This window comes from Rhagoletis pomonella, unplaced genomic scaffold (assembly GCF_013731165.1).
Source record: "Rhagoletis pomonella isolate Grant_MI unplaced genomic scaffold, Rhpom_1.0 Rhpom_scaffold_00001, whole genome shotgun sequence".
Classification (NCBI taxonomy): Eukaryota; Metazoa; Arthropoda; class Insecta; order Diptera; family Tephritidae; genus Rhagoletis; species Rhagoletis pomonella.
Window position 1 is genome coordinate 1423688 of NW_023458555.1, and position 25018 is coordinate 1448705.

At 36.4% G+C, this 25018-nt stretch overlaps 4 protein-coding genes across 5 annotated transcripts in view; 1 reads left to right on the plus strand and 3 right to left on the minus strand.

Annotated features, from left to right (window-relative positions):
- LOC118735727 (serine/threonine-protein kinase rio2) overlaps positions 1-25018 on the plus strand; it is a gene marked incomplete in the record, with an annotated part of 254041 nt that overhangs the window by 161437 nt on the left and 67586 nt on the right.
- On the minus strand, positions 1603-4813 carry LOC118735787. Its single transcript, XM_036465750.1, has 4 exons — positions 4553-4813; positions 3941-4452; positions 2091-2463; positions 1603-1968 (listed from the first exon to the last, which is right to left on the minus strand). The coding sequence occupies exons 1-4, from the start codon at positions 4740-4742 to the stop codon at positions 1760-1762; spliced, it is 1284 nt and encodes a 427-aa protein (XP_036321643.1). The 5' UTR covers positions 4743-4813; the 3' UTR covers positions 1603-1759.
- LOC118735750 lies at positions 7462-10369 on the minus strand. 2 transcript variants are annotated; one of them, XM_036465707.1, is made up of 4 exons: positions 10034-10369; positions 8856-9348; positions 8424-8785; positions 7462-7775 (listed from the first exon to the last, which is right to left on the minus strand). In XM_036465707.1, the coding sequence occupies exons 1-4, from the start codon at positions 10266-10268 to the stop codon at positions 7567-7569; spliced, it is 1299 nt and encodes a 432-aa protein (XP_036321600.1). In that variant the 5' UTR covers positions 10269-10369; the 3' UTR covers positions 7462-7566. The 2 variants fall into 2 exon arrangements, with proteins under 2 accessions (XP_036321600.1, XP_036321591.1); XM_036465698.1 differs by having other exon boundaries at positions 8424-8790; positions 8852-9348; positions 10034-10366.
- LOC118735890 (protein Fer3) lies at positions 20584-21669 on the minus strand. The gene is made up of 2 exons (XM_036465914.1): positions 21340-21669; positions 20584-21142 (listed from the first exon to the last, which is right to left on the minus strand). Exons 1-2 carry the CDS (start codon positions 21470-21472, stop codon positions 20685-20687), a joined length of 591 nt encoding a protein of 196 aa, XP_036321807.1. The 5' UTR covers positions 21473-21669; the 3' UTR covers positions 20584-20684.

A 25018-nucleotide genomic window follows, 5' to 3' on the forward strand; every position in this document is an offset into this window, starting at 1 on the left:
TCCATTTCGGGCACCACCGAACGGTACATCATGGATTCAACGTCAAAGATGTTGTGCTTCTCCATTAGATCCTTAATCGATTCAAGTGGTATTTTCAACATATACGACAGAGTCTTCTCGTTGCCAGCTATGGAGAATTGTACATATTAGATATGCATACATAAATATGAGCGTATGCATGTTTTATGAGTCAAGTGGCTACGTGGTGGCTGAATCATCGAATCGAACCTACATTGCGTGTTGATCTCCATTTCGATTCGCAGCATGATGGTGGCATAGTTCTCACCCGGGGCCACGGCGGGCTTTGTTTTGAAGCTTTTGATGTCTCTAAATTCCGGCACTGTTTCCTTTAGGAAGTTGCTGAACAGTTCTGCTTTTATCCAGTCTGGCAATTGGGGACCATTTCCAATTAGAACGCTATCCGACGATCCGTTTGCATCTTGATGCGACATTTTTTCCTTTGAACAATTAGTGAACGCACTGTTGGCCCCTTGGAAACCAATAACTAACTAACCATAAGCTGCTGACTGAAGTTGAATAATGATTAGCATTGAACTTGAATGCCGATATTCAAAAGCTGGCGAAAGTAAATGGGAGACAAGATAGATAATGAGCTTTTTCAACGTACATACATATCTACATTCATACATACATATGTAAGTTTATACAATGTAGCTGCGTTGATGATCTTTTATGCGGGGCTTCTGCCAAATTTTTGAAATTGGCTTTCGTTATCAGTAATCACGGTATTACACTGAATTGTATACTCTTGTGCGCAGAGCAGTGCATTTTTCTGTGTGTTTAAATATATATATGTACGTAAAAGCTTGCCTGCCCAATGTGACTCGTTTCGACTACCATTGAATGCTCTCGCCATGGTTCAATTTATACAAAAAAGCAATATGCAAACACAAACGGTTTTGATAAATTGACCGAATTGCTTCAAGCTCGCAGAGAAGAGATTAAGGTAGCACAAGTCCTGTGCAGGTGAGCCATATTTTGGAGTTTGATAATCCACAAAATATGTTTCTTTGATCTTGCCAAATGCATCGTATTGAAACGTGCCATTGTTGGGCCAGAAGATGGTTCTGAACATTAAATTCTTTCGAATCGACTTTCCCAACGTTAAAGGAACTATCGTGGTAATGTACACAGTATTTCTCCATGAAACGAAACAGATATGTACGTACGTTTTATGTTTTCATTAAATTTTCGTAAAGAGCTGTTGCCATTTGACATTTAGCATTTCAAACTGACAATATTCAGCCTCATTGCGAGAGTCGTGCCGAATGCAAGTCGTTTTTCGAGAGTCGAATCGTATCGAAAATTTAGCGCCATTGCCTAAAATTTCCACTCGACTAGTGTATTAAAACGGAAAAACTTGGCAGCACTGCATAGTTTTCGACAATTTTCGTCGTTTACTTATTTCAGCACGACAGTAGACAATGCTAATGTTGTCGAGTCGTACAATTCAGCCTAATTTACGACTTACGCAAAGAGGCTGATTATTTAACACTGTTCACGCTTTCGTGCAAAACAAATGGCAAACAGTAAACTCTAGTATAGTAATTAAAAAGCAAATTCGCGTCAGTTTAGGACATCAGCCACAAGCATACACACATGTAATTCTATTAATTTTTTACCAATACAAAAAATTTATTCTTCATTCGAGTTTTTAAATAAAATATTGCACCTTTGCATCCAAACTACAAAAAAGTATCATATTTTTGGCATCTTGTATAGTTATAGTAAGAACTTTTTATGAGACCTGTGTAAGATAATGAAGGTAATTCTTCTCTATAAGCCAAGGTAAAATCTCCTTCATTTGCGACACATAAAGTGGATTGTAAAACATTCGCTTCTTAAACGCTCTTCCCTCTTCGTTATCACTCATAAAAGTTTCTATATTAGAATTTTCTTGAGAATCCAGTAAGGCCACAGCGAGTATGCGTTGTGCACAAACAAATGCTGCAAAGAAGGAAACAAGTATCTAGTTAAAGTGATCTCCTAGTAATAAGTTGTCAAAAGCTTAAGCTAATTTAAAGCAAACACCAACGAAATATACAGCTAATAGCTTATTTAGGTCTCACCCCATAATCCATGTTTTTCCAGTTGTGCTCGTAAGTCATCCAAAGTTGGTACTGGTTTCTCATATCGCAACATTTGAAAATTTTCAATTAGCTTCAGGTGATAGTATTCAACAAAAGATTCGAAGTTCTTCAGCTTTATAGACCAATTTGGTGAGGTCATTAGAAAGCAAAACAAGTCCATTGCAAAAGTTCCGTACTTGGGCAGCTGAAAGTCAATGAAGAGCACTTCCTTAACCGTGGTACGGTCTTCGCCGTCGTGTTGGAACATAACATTGTTTATCCAAAAATCACCGTGGTTCAGAACATTGAAGGCTTGTGTGTCGACACTGCCGAATTTTACATACAACTCGTTCATATTTCGCATAAAAGTTAACTGTGGAAGAAGAACAAGCAAAATTTCATATATGCCGGCCCTTCTTACTTCGTTAGTATTTAGGTATCGTTACTTAGAAAATTATAAATTTTGTGATAACTAAAATTCGATTAAATTGGGTAGAAACTTTGAAAATTAAGTTTGCTTGTGTTTGCTAGAATATGATTAGATATCTAACCTTTCTCTCCATATTGAGAACTAACTCCTCTTTTTGTAGAAAACGTTATAATTCTTGACAGTTTATCTAATCGTCTTATAACCTTCTACCTTAGTGAAAAAGGCTTTTACTACTTCGTCGGACATTATAAAAATGCTTCAGATTCGAAGAAAAATGAAGCTGACGCATGTTACAAGCTTTAAAACTTTAAAGTACAATAACGTTAAAAGTAATATTTTATTTTTAATATTTTTATTGAGCTTTGTACCACGATTGTTTATTAGGAAAAATTGAAAAAGCAACAAAGTCTAAGCGGTAGAAGTTATAGCACTATTTCGGAGATCACCAAATTCTGTTTTCCTAATAAACAATCGTGGTACAAAGCTCAATAAAAATATTAAAAATAAAATGTTAACAAGCCACAATAACATTGACAAATACATAGTTAAAAGTAATACTTGACGATTAAAACTTAACAGAGAATATTTGAATTTGCGAGCATTTTGTCACATTTACATACTCATTCAGCACTAACCTAATAAACTTAACCAAAATTAACACAGTTTTTACCTTTGGCCTGACCAGCCTTTGTAAACTATGTACAGTAAAACCCGCTTAAGTACCTCACAAAAATGTCAGCTATTTGAGGTACTTAGACGGGTTGGGTACTTAAAAGAACCCGCTTAAGTACATCGATTCGGGTACTTACGCAAACATAACTATTGATGCAGTTAATCTTCTTGTTAACTTACATAAATAACTTTTTGAATAAAACATGAACATTTAATGCAGTGTACACAGTTCAAAAGATCGTAGCATTATTTAAACACATAAATACATAAACAAAAACTTTATAAGAAAATCGATTAGGCAATGCTATGTAATTTTTACATTCAATGCTTTAAACTCAGTGATTATACATATTTATACATACATACAGTGTTGGACATATCTATCATTTTGGACCAAACTCAAAATGACGTTGTTTGCCACTTATGTTTATTTATTAATTTTCAAGATTTTTCAGTAAAAACACAGTTCATTCCCGAACAAATACCATATAAACCTAAGTTAAAATTTTTTAGAACACTGGAAAAAAAATATTAATCAAAATATCAAACTTTTTTCTCAGATTTCTCCCGTTTCTTACCGTTGATTTTTTAGAATATTTTTTTGCCGAACGTGTTGCGGTAGCACTTAAAGGGCGAAAGTTATAAGAAAAATGGTAAATGGGTGCCCAAAAATGTTGGTTACTTAAGCGGGTTAGGCACTTAAGCGGGTTTCACTGTACCTACATAAAATACTTTGGAAGATACTCACTATAAGCTCCTTCTCTGTGGGAATCAAGTCGTAGGCATCCATGCATTGCGCGAATGGCTCGTTAAACGCTGCATTCATTTTCACGATAAAGGGCAAACTCTGCTCTGAGAAGTAACTCTTGATATATCCCTCCGGGTAGGCGCCCTTAATTTCAATTCTCTTAACCGAGGCCGCATGCCACTGGGCTAGCTTGTCAAGTACTGCCTTTGTATGTGCGTCGTCGAGCCCCTCCCGACGCGGTGCCATTTCAAATCCCCTCGCCTGCAGATCTTCCATCAAAATGTAGTTGCAACTCATTTCATGCGCAAATCGATATTTGTTTGGTTTGAATTGCAACGACACCCCAACGCTGGCATACATTTGCTCCAACTCCGGCACGATGTTGTCGTACATATTTGCTTCGGTGACGAAAAGTTCGTGATAGCCATCGTCGTCAGTTTGCTTTTTCTCTTTACTCTCCTTCAGCTGCAATGGAATCTTCAGCATGAATTTAACTTGCTCACGACTTGCATCTGAAAGGCAAAACAAAAAAACAAAGGCAAACAAAGCAAAGGGCAAAACATGAACAAAAGGTGAACAGCTTTCGCTTCTCAATACCGTTTCATGACTCACCTTTCAACTTAATATCAGCACTGATTCTTATTATTGTTGTTATATAGTTTTCACCATCAGCCAAGGCTCGCGAGGCCGAAAAGCTTAACAGTTCGTCAAAGTTGTCGAAATTTGCATGCAAGAAAGACTTGAATTGGTCGTATGTAACCAAAGCGTTAGTGTTTTTGTTTTTGTTTTCATTTGACGTCATTTCACCGCACACTCACACACTGCTACTCCGAACGCTCAAGCAATACTGGTTGATTCGAATGGAAGAACAAATGCATTCAAGTAAGAAGAGTAGGAGGCTTTAGAACGATGCTCTTAGAACCTCCAACTATCTTGTACATAAACAAAGAGAAACAATGGGAGCAGTTGCACGAGCATTTCCACAATAGTTGCGTTTTTTTACTCATTTCCAGTAAAATCCAGTAAAAGTTTTTACGAATCTTCATGTTTTGGCGTTTTCGTACGCAAAAACGTGCAAAGTAGGGGAAATTGAGAGAGCGAAAAATGACAGCTGAAGTTGCAAGTTTTAACTGGATTTTACTGGATAAATTTTTACTTGTAAGAATTTGCCAGTACGAAAAACAGCTGAACGCATGTTGCTGGATGAAATTTAAACTAATAAGGAAACTGTTTGTGGATTTTTATTGTGGAAATTTTCAAAACAAACATATTTAAATATAAAATATATCGTTTTATTGGGAATATGCTGCGAATAAACAACCAATTTATCAGCTGTTCATGAAACTTGCAAATTATTACTGGAAAAGCGTTCGCGTACTTTTTTGCAAATTTTTTCTATGAGAGCGAATTCTTAGAAATAAAGTTACTGGAGAGTTACTGGCAAGTTACTGGATAATTTGTAAAAAAACACAACTAATGTCACTGAGTTGCGCCGACCACCTGACGCCGAATTTAAAATTTTTGTTTACCGTTATTATAGCGCCTCTTATCAGCGTTGCACAGTGTACTTTTTTAGGGGTTTGAGTGCTCAAAGTTAGAGATTACTTTTGAACGGGTTTAAATGTTTTTTTTGTGTTATTAAGTAGAAAATTGTGATCGTTAGCGATAACATAAAATTTAAATAGACTCCAATCTTGCCTTGTAAAGTTTCCCAATGCAAAATTTCATGTGGCTATCGTTAACTTAAAGAAAATTATTGATAAAATTGAAATTTTTATTTTTTTCTTTATGTTACTAGTTCAAATCAGCGACAAATTGACTAGAAATCATATTTATTAATATTAAATTTGGTAAAAAATTGAAAATTTTTCCATATCTTTTTTTGCCCAGCTTGACACTTTTGCAACTATGTATATGTAAGTGACAAATGGGAAAGGGAAAAATGGTTTAAAAATATTTATACCAAAAGATCTTCAAAATTGTATCCACAATTCGCTGGCAGGATCGCGTGACACTTGCTTCATTCGGCATTGCAGCTAGGTTGTTGGAAGGCGGGCGAACGGCTCATTCAGCACTAAAATTACCAATTCACTGAAAACCTGATATGCAACATCTCGAAGACTTGTTCGATGGCCAAAGTTCTGCAGCAATGTAAGTTGAAAAGTCTTTGAAGGTATTAGACCGAACGATGCGAGATCTACGAAATAATCAGAAGATGCTTGGTGGCGCGATGATTCTGTTGGAGGTGAGTTTCGCCAAATCGGTTAACGCCAGCCACTGAACTCAATGCATGTTTGATGCCCGTTTTGTGGAGATATGTACATACTTTAAAATTAAGTATAAACATACATACGTGTCGACCTGCAGAACGACCAATTTGGAAAGGTATTTTCAAACCAATTACTGGACATTTGCAATGGTAGAATATCCGTTCATATTTCAACTCGGTGCATTACATTGCCCTCTGGTTTTTGTTAGTTCACCAAAATCAAAGACGTAACTCATAAGAAAAGGTTTCCCAAACATTGCGGAAAATTACAAAAATCATGATTGGTTAAGCGAACGGGCTACATATATTAGCTCCGAAAAACATCAATGTCAATCAGTTGAATTTGAAGATTCAAAGCAACCATTCACGTCTTTGTAATGGAATCCAGATGGCGGTGAAGAAATTGATGAGCAACGTCATCGAAACAACGATTATAAAAGGAAAGTATAAAGGAGAAAACGCTTCGAATGATTCCCGTTCGACTTATGCGATGACTATAAAAAAGTCACAACGACAGTCATTGAGTGTTTGCGGTATTGTATGTCGCCTGTTCCCGTGTCGGGAAAACCACTAGCTTGGGATACTTACGCACCCGATAATGAAACAAAAAATATTGGACCGTGTGAATAAGTTAAGCAATGGCTTTTGCTAAAATTTGAGACATTTTACTTAAATCGAATATATCGAGTAAAAGGTCTGAAATTTTAAGAAAAGCAATTGCTTAGTTTTTATTCATGCGGCAGCATTGTAATGAACTAAATAGACTAAAAGCCTGATTATGAAAACTTAACTTAACCTAACGGAACATAGAACTTAAAAAATCAAAATTAAACAGATTTCGACGTTGCATTAAGTTACGTTAAGTTTCGGCTGTTGAATTATAAGAAACATTCATTTATGAGAATGTGTGAAGTGAGAGCCGATAAGTTACGTTAAGTTGCCATAATCAGACCATAATTCTAGCTGGTTTAAACTAAGATTATCCAATCAAATGTCAACCAGCTGTTAAATATGAGCGCACTTTACATAATCTGTGTTTAAATTGGCACTGGAAAACTGGCCTTAAGTGGTTAAACCACTGCCTTTGTGCGCCTGAGTGTCCCGATTCCAATCCATGTGAACTTAAAAATAGGAATTCTTATGAGGAGATGTGGTGATCTCCGAAATAGCGACTATAACTTCTACCATGGCCTCAAGCTCCACACAATTATTGAATAAAACAGCTATCAGGCTACAAATAAAAAAGTAAATGTTTAATTTTACTGCTGGAAATAGTAATAGAAAGAGTTTTATTGAATTAATTAATATTTATCTCATTTAAGTTTCATTAGAAAAAAGTGTATATCCTCCTTGCGTGTTAAAATACTTCGCCCTCAGGTATGAAATTCAATAATCCGCGAGTCTCTAGCCATGGAAGCAGTTGTGTCATGTGGTCAATGTAGCGCTGACTACGGTACATCTTCCTTCGCATGTCCGCATTCTTGTCATCCAGCCAAACATCTACGTTGATGTCCTCGCTTTGGTCTGATAGTATGATAGGCAACAAATCGCTGACAATACTATAAGCTGAAGTAAAAGTAAATTCATTAAATCTTTGTCAATAATTCCACGGGACCTTCTTTCAGTAAAATTGTTCTTTATGTTTGCCGGTACCGGTACCGGTACGTGACACCCGCATGGATCGAGTTCAAAATAAAGTCAAATTTCGTTTTTCAACTGGTATCACTTTTTTACCGCCGATTTTGAAAAAAAAACGGAACCCGGGTAAAAAATTGTACCTCTTAAAAACGGAATTTAGTATTCATTTGACCTTGATGTAGACGTGCTAGGGTCACGTTGGCACCGGGATCGTGGTCAGCGATTCGGAAGGTACAGCTATCAACTAGACTGAGAGAAGGTTCTATTTTATTGATTAACTTATAATTTTTCCGAGTCTAATGGAATAAAATATTCCCTAATCTGATATAAAATTTAGAATTCTTACGAAATAACGGCGGAACTTATATTTTATATGAGAAGTGACCAGATAATTATTAAAACACAACCGTTAATTGCACTCCAGTAGGGACTACACATTTTCAAAAACAAAGCGAGCGAACAATTTAAATGATTTACTTAAGCCAAGTATAAATACTATTTCAACGTCGATACTTCCGCAAATTTTGGTCGTCAAGACTACCTATTTAATATTAAATAACAAAACACAGTATCTACCCCAATTTCCGTGCCTGTAGAGGGCTACGTGGATATCCCTGAGTGTCGGTATTTTCTTCCCATATTTCAGCAATTTCAAGCACTTCACCAGTTCCCCATGGTAGAATGAAACGAAATATTCGAAAAGACTAACTTTAACATCCAAATTAGTTGATGATAGCAGAAGATAATACAAGTCCACGGCAGGTGAACCATATAAATTCAGCTGGTAGTCGAGAAGATATGTATCTTTTATCGCTGCGCTGTCATCGTATCGAAACATAACATTGTTTGACCACAAATCGCCATGATTTAGCACGTAAAACTCGTGGGGTTGTTGTGGGACTGCTTCCTGATTGGGATCGCAGGCCAATTCACAAAAGCTGTGCTGAAAGATATTTGAATGAAAAATTAAAACTTGCTGGGTTGAACTGTCGCGCTGAGCTCACCAACTTCTCATCCAGATGACACACATCCCCATAGAGTGGCAAACATTCGCGCAACAGCTTAGTGCGGGTGGCTCGCGCTGGGTAGGACTCGTCCACTTCGCAGCAGTAACATTTGTCGTACAACTGCGGGTAAGGCCCGTGGAGATCATAGTAGACGGCAGAAGCGGCATGCAGTTGCGCCACTTTCCGCAAGGTCGCTTCGGTGTGCGCCTTGTCCATGCCCTCTTGTCGTTTGATGTTTGTGAAGCCAATCGGACGCAAATCCTCCATAACCAGAATCTCGCCTTCGTGTTCGACCGGCACGGGTAGCTGGAACACTTTAGGGCCGAATTTTACGTCCAAGCCGCAATTCCTGTACATCTCTTCGAAGGCTGGCAAATATGTATTGTAAGTGCAGCTCTCCTTATCAAAGATTTGCCAGTATTGTACCAAGTTGCGTATAAATTGGTTGGTGGGTAGTGTCTTAACCATGTAGGAAACTGCGGTTTTTGTGGCGTCTGGGCCATTGACCGATTCACGAGCGTACGAAAATAAAGCAGAAACAAAATAAAAATAAACAAAAGCTTAATTCTGAATATTTCTTCAAACTGTGTTGTTCTTTAAATGCCTGCATATGTACGAACCCACTCGCACAAATGTAAGTACATGCATACACACATTGTACATTAGACTGGGTCGCGAAAAAAAATTAGTTTGAAAGCTTACATATGCGCACGAAGTGGCTTCAACTGGCAGTCTTCAGCTGCTTGATACGCTTGCTTACGTGTTGAGCCAAATGAGATGTCGCTCTTGAAGACCGCTAAAAGTAGAAAGTATTTACGGTACGCGATATGTCGCCTTTCAGTGTCATTTTTGCAGTTTGACCGCCATTTTCTTAAAAATACCACAAATTTAGAAAGAGTGCGCGACTATTTAAAATTAAAGAAAAAAAATGGATTCGTGAATTCCAGATATTTTAAAATTAATAAATTTATACCGGCAAAGTAAGGACACGAAAGTTCTTGATTAACAATATTTCCAATGAAAAGGGTATGCTTTTCCCCCTTCGACCAAAAACTTTCATTATCTTAATCTTCACTCGGCTAAATTACAACCTTTTTTCTTTCGTATGGAGTCCAACCAGGTCTAATGTACACGTACATATATCATATAGGCATATCTCATCTGTACATACATACATACCTTGCATTACCACATCCAGATGTATGCGCTGCAACAACGTCATGAAATTCTCACCGCTTTTCACGCCGGGCCGCACCGCAAATTTAGCAATCGATTTGTACTCCGGAAACTTGTCTTTCAACAAGTCTTCAAATAACTCGCCTGCCAACCATTCGGGTGTGACATCAGCAGTAGCTCTGCTCTGTGGGTCATCCCCGTTCACATCGGTAGGCTGATTGTGCGGTTCCTTTTCCATTGGGCGATTGGATTATTTAGATTTTGGGCGATCTGCACAACTTGAGGTCTGAATTGAAACTGCGCCTGAGTTTTTGAAAACCATTTAAAAGACTTGACCGCCGCTGACAGCTTTGGATGCAGTAGTGGCAGGGCTTCCAATTCGCGAACGCTACACACATGTATGTACATTAGAGTGGTCCAAAAAAAAAAGTTTAAAATGTTAAGCTCTCACCCCCTAGAATGTTGCTAATTGGAAAAAAAGAATACCCGTATTTTTCTGTTAAAAAAATGATATTTAGAACTGTCATTAGAAAAATCCTAGGGGGTTAGAGCTTAACGTTTTAAACTTTTTTGCTCCGCCTGAATTCTTGGATCACCCTAATGTACATACAAGCACATACATATAAATTCATATGCACATGCACATTAAGGTGCGCATGTATGTATGCATTTCATAATATATTTACTTAAATGTACTCGCAAAAATAAACTCTTGTTTCTGTTTTTTTTTTTTTTTTTTTTGGAGACGTTTGCTGAGGATTTAAATGTGCGCAGATAATAATGTTCAACCATTTAATCAGCGTTTACAAATACCTTAACTCAATTGCGTATTCGGAGCTCCTTTATCGCATTGAGTCTGAATGATGTTACCCAAAAAATTATATTCAGATTTTAGAACCTTGTCAATTTTAAGTTATATGTACATTGATTGAATACCCCTTAAATGGTAAGCTTATAATACTGTTTTTTACGCCATAGTTTGTAATATTTCGTAACCATCGTTACGAGGAAATGATAGTTTATATTCAGGGTAATTGCGGCTTTTTGCATTTCTCACAAACAAAAAACAAAAAAACTGAATTTTTAGAATTGTAAAGTTAAAAATGCCAAAATAAAACTATTTAAATAAACTTTCATAAAACTACCCAGCAGGCAAATGTAATGAATGGCAAGCGAGTACCTATCGCTTCCAGAATGCGTTATTGCTAACAATATGTCATGTGTCACTCACTATATACATATTTAAAGGTTGCATTAAAATTTATGATTGTGCCTAACGCAAAGCATTTTATTATCGATTTTGAATTGGTTTACAATTAAGTAACATACATACGTCATTAACTGATAATTGAAATTCTTAACTTCAGACATAGCTTTATTTTTAATCCAATCTTTAAATATAAAGTGAGATTTAAAGTTAAAGATTAGTTCAGATATCGGCCCTAAATGGAAAAAAAATAAAGTCCATGCGCCAGGGTTTGAACTCGCGACCAACAAGTTGTTAGTAGAACGCGCATCCACTCGGCTACAGCGGCTGTTGAGATAACGTGAAGAAAAGACATTCTTATGCCGGATTTCCACTACGCATTAAATGGCAAAAACAATAAATGACAAGTCGGGCATTGAAAAATAATCGTTTAATTACATTAAAAAAATAGTCATTAAGTTCATTTCCACATGGAATTTTTTTAAATGGCATACATTTTTTTAACATTTCAATGTCTAGTGGAAATTCGGCATTAGATTTGATGTAAAGTTTTTTGTTTTGCTTCTGGCTTCAAAACTACACATTACCCGCCCGTTTATATTGCGATGCACATTTTCGTACAATCGTAGTGATTAAAGTTTTCAGGGAAGAAAACGGTAATGCATGCCCCCATTTGCCTGCTGGGTGGATAAGAAATAATTGAGTTGCGTGCTTGGCTATGCACCCAAATGCATACTTGCACTTCTCCGCGATGTACGAGATAAATACACATTAGGGCCGGTAAATTTTTATGGGGATTTTTTTTCCACTACGCGCATAGCACAGAACAATTCTACGTCTAATTCTGAGAATATTTGCCGAAGAAACCATGGGTCTAAGATCAATTTATAGTTTGCCAAATTTGGAAAATAGGTTTCTTAGCATTTTCCTGTAGTGTCTAAAGAAGTGCTTAAATGTTTTATAAAAAATGGCATAAGGAGTTTTTTGGTATGAGGAATCCATATTTGCACTTATCTTTTTTCTTAAAACTTTAACTAGAGGGCACAACAGTGAACATTTTCACATTTTCTTTGATTTTAGACCCATGGTTTCTTTGGCTAATTTGCTTAGAATTACACGCAAAGTCATCTTATTCTATACGCGCATAGTCAACAAAAAATTGACCCGCCCTAATATATATATATATAATTGTATACATATGTATGTATGTATGTATGTATGTATGTATGCATGCATATTTGTTAGCAATTTTTTTTTTTGTAACGGTATAAATAGTTTGTTATTCCAGTATGCGGATAACTTATGAGAATGTTAATCAAGTTTAAGTCGTTGACACAAGAAAGAATCAACACAACTGCCTTAATTATACCCGAGCGCACTTGTGCACGAGGGTGTTATAGCTATGTTCACATAACGGTTGTTTGTAACAGGCAAAACGAATCGGCATAGATATAGACAAATGTATACATAAATGATCAGAATGAAAAGAGAAATCGATTAAGCGGTGACTGTCCGTCCGTCTGTGTACACGATAACTCGAGTAAAAATTTAGATATCTTAACGAAACTTGGTACGTGTACTTCTTTCGGGCGTTGGACAGATGGTATAGAAAATGAGCAAGGTCGGAAAATAACCACACCTACCTCCCATACAACTATAATTTAGAGAAATACGAAATTTTCGATAAATTAGTAAATATTGAAGCTAATTTATTCAAAATGAATGCTTGTAATAATTATTTAGCTAGAAATACGTTTATGATCAAATTATGGAAAATGGGCGTGGCTCCGGTAACTGTTCGACCAATATGTGCCAAACTCGGTATGATTATTGTGCTTGCCACATAAAAGCAAATCGTGGAAAATTATTGAAATCGGACAAAAATCACGGCCACTTTTCATATAACGGTGATATTCAGAAATGCTTGAAACTTCGATATTTCGAACTTGAGGACGCTTTTTTTTATTTTTAATATTTTTATTGAGCTTTGTACCACGATTGTTTATTAGGAAAAATTGAACGCTTGTTTACTCAAAATTGATACCAATAAAAATAACACCAATACCTTGAAAATACGTAAATTATTTGGAATTTCGGAAAATGGGCGTGCCCACATATGACTACATAAGTCTCATTATGTCTAACTGAACGTTCTGTCAAAGATGTTTGAAGTAGGGGTAAAAAAAAACTATATATTAAATTTGTATCTGTATGTATAAATGTGTAAGTTTACGTTGCATTTATGTATGAGTATGTAGCTAAATCCGTGATTTTTATAGTCTGAATCTCAAAATCGCAGAACCAAGAACGTTTCAAATTCGCCAAAGATTGCTTTGACACTTCCGCTATTGTAAAATGTGACAAGATACATATATTGTCTTCACTTAGTTTGTTTAGTTGAAAAACTGAGTCTAGCAGAACAATGGACACTGAACCTAGGAGATATTCTGTATTCCCTGACAACCGAAGATAAATAGGTTAGTTAATGCGCACAGTACCTGGGTAGATGAATATTTAACAATAAGAGGTTCGACAGTGGATAAACTTAAGTGTTTTAGTCTAAGTCTGGCCAACGGCGGTGTGTCAACCAAAATGCGGTCCGATGTTTCTTCATATTCAAAGTGAAGACGGCTCTCCGTAACCCCAGAATTTACTGCATTTTAAGTTTACCCACTCGGTTATTGCAAGTTTCGAAGAAATCCAACTGAGTTCACAAAATATTTCCGACCTCACATGCGCTGACGATGATTCTTCCAGTTCGTCGGTGGACTAGTTTTCTACAATCCCGCAGTCGCTGGGTACCCAGCAATGTCCTACTGTATATTTCGCTGCAAAAAAAATTGAGATTGGTGCCGATGTTCGATATAAAAATAGGTCCCACTTGGATTAGCATATCGAAAGCTGGCCTTTCAAGCTTCTGTTTTAAAAGAAAATTTAGCTCGTAAACTGTTTCCGCCGTCTGAATTGCTAAGCTGTTCTATTATAAACAAAATGTTAAAAAAGTTGCACGGAAGCTTGGCTTCATTAACAAAGGCAGCACTACCAATCTACTAAGAACAAATTGTACAGGTCAAGTCAATTCACCTTTTCGGTTCTCTTTTGACATAGTGTGCCTTTTGTAAAAGCGTGTACATAAGAATCTTCGTAGTAGACCCGCAGACTTTCACTTATTTCTTAAATAGTCTTCCGCAAGCTTTCCATTGTTTTATATAAAAAACGTTATATCAAACGTCAAAAGGACTGTGACAACGTCAACCTGGCAACGTTCGGCCTAAATATGTATGTCGGCAGTAGGGTTGCCAACATTTGCTAAGAAATTTATAGTACTTTTTCAAAAAAATCTATAAAAATATAGTACACTTCAAATACATGTAGTTTTTTTTTAAAAAAATTTAAAAATTGTTTTTTAAGTGTACACCTTTTTTCTTTATTATACATTTCCTCTATAAAAAAATATATATATTTCTTTAAAAGTATCATATGCTTTATCGCTATCAATATTTAAATTAATATAAATGAAAATTTAATTTTTTATTAGTGAGATATTCGCTTATTTCTCTCATCTCACCATTTCAAAGTCTTATTAGAAAAAAACTCTTTCTGTGAATGCCGAAGTTGCAGGAATAGAGAGTATAAGCGAAATAAATTTAAGTAAATTTGGTAAATCTTTCTAATTATTTTTAAAAATGTTGCCATATTTGATCTGTGGGCCAATTGTTTTAAGGTATATTTATTTTAATATTGATATTATTTCAGTATAAATGTAATGCATTTTAAAACATTTCTTTCTTACAAATTACTGAAATATATTTATATTTATAATTGACGAAATATAGTATTTTTGCATGCTATAATTTTTGTCCAACAGTACATAGTACGCAGACCCAAAAAATAGTACAATACTATATATTATAGTACGATTGGCAACCCTAGTGGGTAGGAACTTGATAAAAATATACTATTAATTTGTCAGAGACTGTCAGCGTTTTGCTTGAGGGAGTGTCAAAGGGCGCATTAAAAGCATTGTAGCGTTAATCTGATTAATGCATTATGGGTGGAAAAACAGCGGAAGCAAGTGATTTGAAAGATACAGAATATAAAACATTTGGTAAAAATATTACGTACATAACTTTGTACAATTTATTTACTTTTAATTAAAAGTGTCTCACGTTACTTACTTCTACGCTGCTTGAAATTCCGTTTGGCCACTTGCTCGCCTCCTTCGCTTAAAAAATATAAAACTTTTGCGATACTGTTTGCTTAATCATATTTTAATAAGTCATATAGAAGTTATGTTTTCCATCGCGTGCTAATCGGTGGCACGTGAATGCCCTTCAACATTGCCGCAGGCAGTAACAGAACTGAGCCGCAGCAAGTACACATTAATCCGCCCTTCTTCATTGCACCGGTGAAGGTACTTTGGCTCATCGTTCACTCATCAGCCGGCGCGTCAAAGCATGCCAATTGCTCTACTTCCAATATCCACCCCCTCGCACACACGCTCATACGATGCCGCTTATGACACGTCAGTGATTTGGCATGAAGTGTCACTAATTCCACAAAACATATTGCACGCCTTCTGTGCCGCATGTTGCATTCACTCACTGCAATACCAATGTGCGAGTGTGTAGCAAATGTTGCAAGAATATATAGCGACAGCAACCCTATTACAATCGGGGTATAAAATATACATACATACTAAGTATGTATACAGCCCGATTCAATTGAATAGGTGCACGTATTTTCCCCAAGAGCTTATATCTGGACATGTGGGCATCAGAGAAGTTTCTTATTGACCTGATTTTGGTGGTTGAATCTAGTCCTTTCCTTGTGTTGAAGCCACTGTACCTTTTCAAGCGAATCAAAATAATTATCATAATTTTCGTGTAGTTTGATAAAAAGTCGAAAGAAATACCTAAGTAAACGAGGTGTTTTCTTCATCTCATGTTCACCACTTTTCTTCAAAATTAATCATTCGTCAAGACAAGACTACTCTGATGTCCACAAGTCCAGATATAACCTTGGATCTTGAGGAAAATATGTGTACCTATTCAAGTGAAGTGGGGTGTATGTAACTATGTATCTATGAACAATTTGGAATGCGAAGAACTGAACTGATTTACACCTTAAAATGACATTCGGAAATTTTGATACAATCAAAGAGTACGATTTCGACTTGGCAACGGCGACTGAATATTAGAAATACACTTTTTTTATGTTACTGCGGGAGAGTATTAAATTTTCATTGTTCATTCACGCAAATTCCACGCTATTTAAGAAGCTCAGAGTTGGTTTCACTCTATTAGGCAGTGAGCAATTTTCCGAAGGGTTGGCTGTCGAAGCATCCCTCATCTCGCTCGTCGATAGCTTTGTGCACCCCCTCGCGCCAATATTGCGCAATCTGTTCTATTTAATTTAATTATAATAATTTTACGCCTCGCTAACACTGCCACTGTACGCTACCAAGGGAATATGTATGTACATATATCCTTGTAACAGGTGAAGAGATTCCCATGCCACTGACTACTGACTTTTTATTATTTGCGGTCGTATGATTCATTGTTTACTAACAAGTGTAATGTTTTGTTTTCGTTTTTGGTTTTTTGCTGCTGCAGACAATTAGGTCCAGGGATTATCTGGTATATTTTGGAGAATCAAAGACAAGTTGATGCTAATAGCGATGATATACGGTTTGTACTTTAACCCTTTTTTGTAAAGGTGGTACAGTAAAAGCATAAAAAGACGGCAACGTTGATCCGCATTACCGACGTAGTTGATCTGATTGACCAATTTAGCCGGACAAAATTCATTGCAAAATTTTGAGATAATTCAATATGGTTTAAGTCAACAGATGTCCACTGACCTAAGAGAAATGCGATAATTTTTGTTTTTTTTACATAAATTTTGACATTTTTTTTACGTGCAGATGTGGGAGAATTAAAATTATATATGTACCTATTTGAAACGGAAGTGGTTTTAAAATTTACGCTTGATTGACAAAAGTGCATATTTTCTTTTAACTTTGTCGAAGTATACATTTGATAAAGAAGAACACAAAATTGTGATATCCTTTACTAATACTGCATCAACCGTACGCGTAAAGGGATCGGTTTTTATTTGGCAATAAATATTAAAACTTCTGTATGAAATGGCCAATCTAAAACGTTACACCGCGTGACACCGCTCTGTATTTTTTATATTGTTTACCCCGGGTATCTCACTTTACATATGCGAAGAGCTTAGACTTCGCACGAATTCGCATCTATGTATTTTAAGTATCTAAAGAAATGTAATTGTTCTAATCAGTCACCAAAGCGAGCAAGTGGCCTGGCAGTCTGGCAAAAGAGTAGATCAGCTCAAGCAACGAATGTTGCCAGAGTGTCAGACCCCTTGCTCAATTTGGTGAATACCACTAATGTAAGCAAATCAAATTAGCAGCTCTGCTCCTGCCACATACCCGTTTAATGTACCTTGAGTTACATAGTTATTAAAGTTATTGGTGAATTTCATTAATTGTTCGTGATAAACAATACTTTTTAATACGGTGCATGAATTTATTTTGGTAAATATTAAAAATTATACGAGAATTGCTAATAAACCGAAAAAATATTTTAGTAGAATGACACCAAAAATTATTTCAGTTCCCCGAATAGAGTTATCCGTAGTTTGGAAAAAAGTTCCAAAAGCTGCTCGAAAAGAGAATTAATTTTACTATATTTCAGTGAAAATTTATCCATATTATTATCTGTTTTAAGAGGCAAATGCCTGATTAATTTTGTATATTAATTAAAAAAGCTGATTGAAAGTAGTTCTGTAAGAGAAATTGCAAATGTGTGTATATGTTATGAAAGCCTGCAAATTGTATTTGTAAAATTATAAGCCATTAGAAGTTCGGAAGATACACTGGTTTATGTAGAGAAACCTCAAAAATTCCACTTGAAACCCTCTACCGCACATGCGGTGCGCAATAGACCCCCTCATCGATCCATTAAGTACTCGTTTTAAAGTGTTCCATAGTTTAAACACATAAAATAATTTTGCCCTGCTAACTTGTATGGGTCGCGCCACTACTTGTACATATGTACATATGTATCTCTCCCCTGCAGGAAATGTGTCTAACTATAAGCTAACTTTAAGTTGATTAGGAAGGAGCTAAATGTCACTATTATCTGTATATTTCTTTGACGAAAGCTAACTATATTTCTATGGCGATGTCCGCAAAATAGTCAAGGCTGGTTACCTCTACATTTTATGTAACTAACTTGTAACTACCTACTTTTGGACATAAAATATCAATAGGAAAAACAAAATATTTTTTATTTACTTTATTCATTTTATTACATTTCATATTTGTTTACATATTCTGCGTATTCGAACTGCGTCTTCCCTTTATTTGTCCTCAAGTCGAAAAAGTATTTGCGAAGTGCAGAATATTTAAATAGAAACGCGTTTAAGGAAAACAATCTCCTGCATTACTCGTCAACTAGTTTCAAGTTGGCTTTTTGTAGCTAACTACAAGTTATATATTTTATATAAATCCCGCAAAAAAGCTAACTACAAGTGGGTTATTTTTTCTCAGTTGATAATTTTTTTCTGCAGGGTATGCACATACGACCAGTTATGAAATGTCTATTATTTATTTAATTGGGATGTTTTTTGCTTAAGAAACAAATTCGTAAGCGAAGGAAATTGGTAACCGCTTACACATCCGTTTCTATAAGGCATTGCTTTAACATGGGCGTGTCCTTGACAGACGACTTTACAATCCCCGTAATGGGGGCAGTTTAGACATTTTAAATGATACCTGCACGTTTCCAATAGAGCGATTGCCGATATTGTGCTGGAGAACGTATTACTTTATAATGTCTAAATTGTCAAAGTCGACCGAAAGCCATTACCGCCAATGATATGCCCATGTTAAAGCCATGACATCCAGATGCGAAAGGTTAACCGCTTTTCGATTCAACATTTATTTTCGAGGTAGTCGTGTTTTTGCTGGATATGTACATTAGGGTGTCCAGGGAAAATGTTTTATTTCGGAAATTCCAAGACCCTATCCCCTAATTTTATTCGTTTTTATTCGAAATATTGCCTATTTTTATTGATTTTTTAAGGGTCATTTAGGGTTCGCGACCTGTCGATTTAGGTCAGAGAATAGGATTTTGTAGATTTATGAGTTTTTGAATGACTATTTTTGATTCGATTTCAAAGATCGAATATGAGATGAGAATAGGATATATAAAATTATATTGTCGGACTAGGCTTGTTGGTTTTCTCATCTTTTTAATTTTGGCCAACTATAATTTCTACAATTTCAAAATATGTACTACTATCTAAAATTAAATATATTTTCAAATAAACTGATACCTCATTTAATGCAATCGCATAAAAAGTTTCGAATTTAGGCAACTTATCTCAAATACGGCCTTGAATTTATATGTGTGTATGTTCCGGAATTTCAGATTTTTTGGGCAGTGTGGTTAAGGAGTTCATCAATATTTATTCAAAATTGTTATATACAGTCGCTCTTTAGCAAAGAAGTGGTTTTTCAGGAAATTTTAGGATAATGAGGGTAGCGCCGCCCACTTATATCATATATGTGTATCTCAAAAGCCGATCTCTACCAAAGAAAGGAAGACTTCCAATGTTCCCATTCGCAATTTACGTCGGTTCTCAATATTTTATGTAAGAATTACAAAATATGTCAAATTTGCTCCTTTTAGTAGAGCCCTATCTGAGCTAAATGATGTTCCTGATTTGGCGTTCTCCCAGCCTTTTAGAGCTGGAGTTCTACAGTCAGTACGAGTTTTTGTTCTAAACCTACCGTTCGAGAATGACCTTCGATATCCAATATGCATTTCGAACTGAGAACGAACTAATAACCAACCTTAGTTTTCAAACGTTCATAGTATATTGGAAAAACACTCGATATGAATTTGAAAAAAACATGAAAACCATAGAAACAAGAGAGAGTGTGAAATCCAGGGTTCTCGTTGGGAAATGTAAAAAAATCGCTCTCTCTCATAAAAATTTCAATTCGATAATGGGCGAAGGTTCAGTTTTCCTGTAGAATGGCCTAGTTCTCGAATCGAATAGTAACCTATTTCACATTTTATATCGAAGGTTAGACCCGGAAAAAAGATTTGTTTTCCAATAAATTTCGAATTTTTAACCAAACTCAAAGTTTATGGGGTAAATAAATAAAATAGAATTTCCCGTTCTTATAACAAATACATAGTGACAGCGTTAAGAAAACCTTCGTATATGTTTGGAGAAGAAATTTTTGAATAATCTCACTGCATTTATCGATATATTTAAATAGTTGAACAATCATCACTATCCACTTTTTTATTTGGTGATTAAAAAACAAAAACTACACATATACCAACAAAATGAAAACTGAGTTTTAAGGTAAAACCATTGCATATTCTCCACTGTCCCGGCCCCTTAACTTAAGCTGTGGCTATAGGGCGATACGAAGTCCCTTTGAAAAGCCGCCGGGTGGAGATGATGATGGCCCATGGCAGCCGGATGATGGTGTCCGTTCATGCCAGCATAAATTTCGGCCGATCGCTGCTTATGCGTCGGCATTGGAGCGCCTGTCAGGAGTTCGGTCATGAAGCCGATGTAGGTGATTGCCAGGCGTAGTGTTTCGATGCGCGATAGCCTTTTCTCGTAGGCGAATGTGGGAACTTTGCGTCGCAGCTTGTCGAAAGCTTCATTCAGATTGAACATCCGACGGCGTTCGCGAATATTGGCCGCTCGTCGCTGTGCCATAGATGCCACTCGCCGGCGCGTCTTCTTCGTTGGATTACCGTTGCTCGATTCTGAATTGTTATTGTTGCGATTGTTCGACGAACGCTGACTGCTGACTAAACTGGTGACCTGTGAGCGTTGCCAAAGGGCTGCGGGCAACATGTAAGGAAAAACGTAGACATTAACACGCGATACACTTGCATATTCAAAATTCTTGGTGTGTTTTAGAAAACTTAATGTCTTGCGGCAGTTACATAGGCGCAGATACTTTCACCAAATTTTAGAACGCGAAATCACTTCTTTATAATCAATAAAAGATTTGATTGAACTGACTTAAAATACTAACCTAAATCGGTGCACGGAAAACCCGCAATTAATTCCTGATATGGCACAATTGGAGGCGGCGGAGGCGCTTCCTGCCCCCATAAAGGCTGAAAGGGTACTTCCGGCATGTAAGTCGGGTCAGGATGGTGTTGCATTCTATACAACTCCACGGTTTCGACGGTTCGTTTTATCGCGGGCGGTGTATATGTCTTTATTTATGGTATGTATGTATGTATGTAGTTATTTTTTTAGTTCACTAGATTTCAATCACACCGTTTACTGTCTTTAATTTTACAACTGGACACTTTGGGCTTTCAAATACAATTCTGGTTGGAAGTTGAAATTGGAATGCTGCATATTTCAGCAGACACATCCTTATCATTGAAATTGCTGCCACACCACCTCATAGCATGCAGCTTCTTAGTGCAACATATTGCGGCGGCCATCTTTGTGGCAACGACAGCTAGTGAAAATCTGATTGGTGAATTCGACTAAAGGGATTTCCGCCCTTACAATTTGATTCTTATTACCGTGGTTGGCGAAATATTTGTAACCCCTATTTTATTTGCATAGCGGCGGCGAATTAACACCTAGGTGGCGCTCAGTAAGGCAAAGGTTGTTGTATTAGCTAACTGTGCGGTTTTTATATTTACTGCAATACTTTTGTTTAGCTTTCGCTTGGTGGCCGGACATGTTGCCAGACTACAGCTACTTATGCACGGTGGTGCATAGGCATTGTAAACACGGAACGAAAAATGACGCTGAAGATGGCACACCTACATACCAAATTTGGCAAGCGATAACGGAAAATCGTTCCAAAATACATCATACATAGAGATTTTTCCCGTCACAACCTTTTGAAACCTCATTTTGGGGACCTAAGGTTTAAAAAATAAAAAATAATCGACTCTAAAAGTCTTTATTAAAACTCGTATTTTGAAGGACAATTTTGCATTGTGTGTGGTAGTAACCGCTAGTTTATTTCATTTTGTAAATTTGGTTTCAAACGGTGAAAAATATGAGAAATTCGAAATGGATTTCAAATCATATTATATGCTAGAAAATGTCGAAATGAATTTGAGAAAAACGGGGTTTGCACATCTTTTAACCGGAGAAAAGAATTACTTGTTTATGTATCTGACTAATAAAGAGTTAAACTGATCCCAATGTTGATATTTATGTAAAAAAAAAAAAAATATTTGGCACTCAAACTTTTGCTAAGTGTTCGGCTGAGCTTCTAGCCGCAGCCCTTTGGCGTGCGTCACGATATTATTTATAACTCAGTTTTACGCCGCCACCAAACGGAAAATTGTTTTATGAGAAGCTTTTTTAAGGCAGGAATACTCTCTGAGTTTTGCCATTGCCTGCGGGGGCGACCGCTGCAGCGCTATTAGAAAACTTTTCCTAGTTTTAATGTTGCTCAGACCAGGGATCGAATCCAGGTCCTAAAGAGTAATAGTACGCACCTTTAGCAACTCAGCCACAGTGGCCGTCGATATCATTGGGCAGAAAAATAAGGACTAAAGGCGAAATACAAAATAAATTTTAGCTCCATGTAATTTGTGAAGCTACTCACTTTCCCAATGTATGTTTATCGCGGGGAGCCGTCATCAGCAGCGACATTTTTTTTCAAAATTTTATTTTTGAGGCAGAAATATTCCTAGGGCATCTAGATGTATTTCTGCATCAAAAAGAAAATTTTGAAAAAAATGCCGCTTACGTTATTTTGGCGGTTAGGGCTCGATATGTATATGATTTCATATTTCACATCAACGTACACCTGGTAATCAAGTACATAGTACATAACTTTCAATGCAAATTGGTGATTTCTACATACATACATACATACAAACATACATACATTGTATGTGTGATTTTTTTTTTTTAATCAACTAATTGATTAAACTAATTAAACTTTAAAACAAATGCAATGAGTAAATGTTTCGAATTTTTATACGCTTTTTACTCAAAAAACCAATTTGTGTCTTGGAAGTATGAAAAAGCATCTGTGAAATCAATCCAGAACGAAAGCGTAGCCAAGCGAAACATACTGACTTTGAAGTTGTGTAAACCAAATTCAATTTAAAGTAGTTAAATGCACAGTCGGACAGTCAACTTGCTGCTTGCACACAATTCAAACTCAACATTTGAAAGCACATGCACATACGTGTACATGTCTGGCTGTGGCTGAGCGTGCAATGATGTTTGCTACAATTGGTCGTAGCCAAGAATGTCTATGTTCAAATCTCATTTAATTTTTAAATTCTTAATTTCGGTTTTTCTTAGTTATGAAAAATCATCTGTGAAGTACAGAGCGAAAGCGCATTCAAACGAAACATACTGACTTGGAAGTTGTTTAAGCTAAACTCATTTTAAAGTAGTTGAAAATACATGCAGGAAAAGGCAATTGACTGCTTCTAGGACATCGCCATGTTAAGTAAATGAGTTCGTTGCAGGTAAAATAGTGAGAATTATTCAATTAGTTATCATTGAAAATAAAGTAGTTTATAAATTATTTTCGAACTAATTCAATTGCCTACAGGGTATTCACTGTTGTTTGCCTGTGGTGAAGCATTGTGGTATTGTATTGAATTGGCTCTCTAGGCAATCTGTGGTTGTAGAAATATTAAAATTCCCCTTCAGTTCTGTGCAATTTCACCAAACATTCACAAAACTAAACAAGCAGACATTCAAATAAACAAACTGCTTTACATACATTTAGACAAATGTACGCCTTTTAGAATTAATTCCGCTGCCGTACTGACTGGCAAATGCGTACTTGCTTGCTTACGCATTTAGTTAGGTATTTAAGTATGTCTGTATGTATGTAATTAAATGTAAAAGCGTAAATGCATGTAATTCACTTTGACCGAAAGCAAAAGCACACAGCCATCCACACACACACACAACATCCATCTTGACCCAGTAATGCGCCTTAATGTAGGCTTCGTGCGTGTTTGCTTGTAGTCGCCCCACTGTTTGCTGGCGGCGATGCTATATTGTGGTGTTGAGCCAGTGAGTCATGAAAGCGGAAATCCTTCTTCCGCAGTGCGTGAAGTGCAGCATTTGCAGCTGCATTTATGCTGACATGCTTTTCTCTGGCACGGACATTTTGCTTGGTACAGCAACCGGCAACACTACAAAACAACGAACATCTAACTAGGCACAACAAAAATGCCGTTTAAAGCCGCAGCAACAACGTCATGCAAGTGTTGCAGCTTGTGCTACAATCGATAAAATAATGAATTGCTTGCAAATTAAAATTGCAGCTGAAAAATTAGAATGAGGAATGAGGACCTTTGATGCGAGTTCAATCAGATGGTTTTCGGCTTCGGCGCAAATGAATATGCATATGTATGTATGTATATCTGCAGGCGTTTTTCTACCTATGCAACATGCAAAAGGCCTCGCTATGCACAGAAAAGCCATCAAATTAATTGCTTGTAGTTACATACTCCTCAAACACATCGTAGGTATGTATCTTGATAATTTTGCTTATGCATTCAGAGCATCGACTATCACTCAGAAGAAGTAAATTTTCAATGCGACATTCATTTATTTTACTACCACACTTATAGCTTGTTTATGGCATATTTCGACTGCTTGGGCAGGTATACATACATTGATAAATATCTACTGTCAAATGCATCCCTGTGTCACAGAGAACTTGCCTTGGCCTTAAATTGACAACACAGCGCAGG

What these genes read in the sequence shown, in the direction of transcription:
- LOC118735750 (XM_036465698.1), bottom strand. Translation starts at nt 10,268, where the DNA reads ATGGAAAAGGAACCGCACAATCAGCCTACCGATGTGAACGGGGATGAC. An exon ending in TCTGGATGTGGTAATGCAAG is followed by an intron (nt 9,349 to 10,033) that starts GTATGTATGTAT and finishes TCAATGGCCCAG; the next exon opens with ACGCCACAAAAACCGCAGTT. An exon ending in CTACAGGCACGGAAATTGGG is followed by an intron (nt 7,776 to 8,423) that starts GTAGATACTGTG and finishes CTTTTACTTCAG; the next exon opens with CTTATAGTATTGTCAGCGAT.
- LOC118735787 (XM_036465750.1), bottom strand. Translation starts at nt 4,742, where the DNA reads ATGACGTCAAATGAAAACAAAAACAAAAACACTAACGCTTTGGTTACA. An exon ending in TGCTGATATTAAGTTGAAAG is followed by an intron (nt 4,453 to 4,552) that starts GTGAGTCATGAA and finishes TTTGCCTTTCAG; the next exon opens with ATGCAAGTCGTGAGCAAGTT. An exon ending in CCACAGAGAAGGAGCTTATA is followed by an intron (nt 2,464 to 3,940) that starts GTGAGTATCTTC and finishes CTTCTTCCACAG; the next exon opens with TTAACTTTTATGCGAAATAT.
- LOC118735890 (XM_036465914.1), bottom strand. Translation starts at nt 21,472, where the DNA reads ATGCAACACCATCCTGACCCGACTTACATGCCGGAAGTACCCTTTCAG. An exon ending in TTTTCCGTGCACCGATTTAG is followed by an intron (nt 21,143 to 21,339) that starts GTTAGTATTTTA and finishes TGTTGCCCGCAG; the next exon opens with CCCTTTGGCAACGCTCACAG.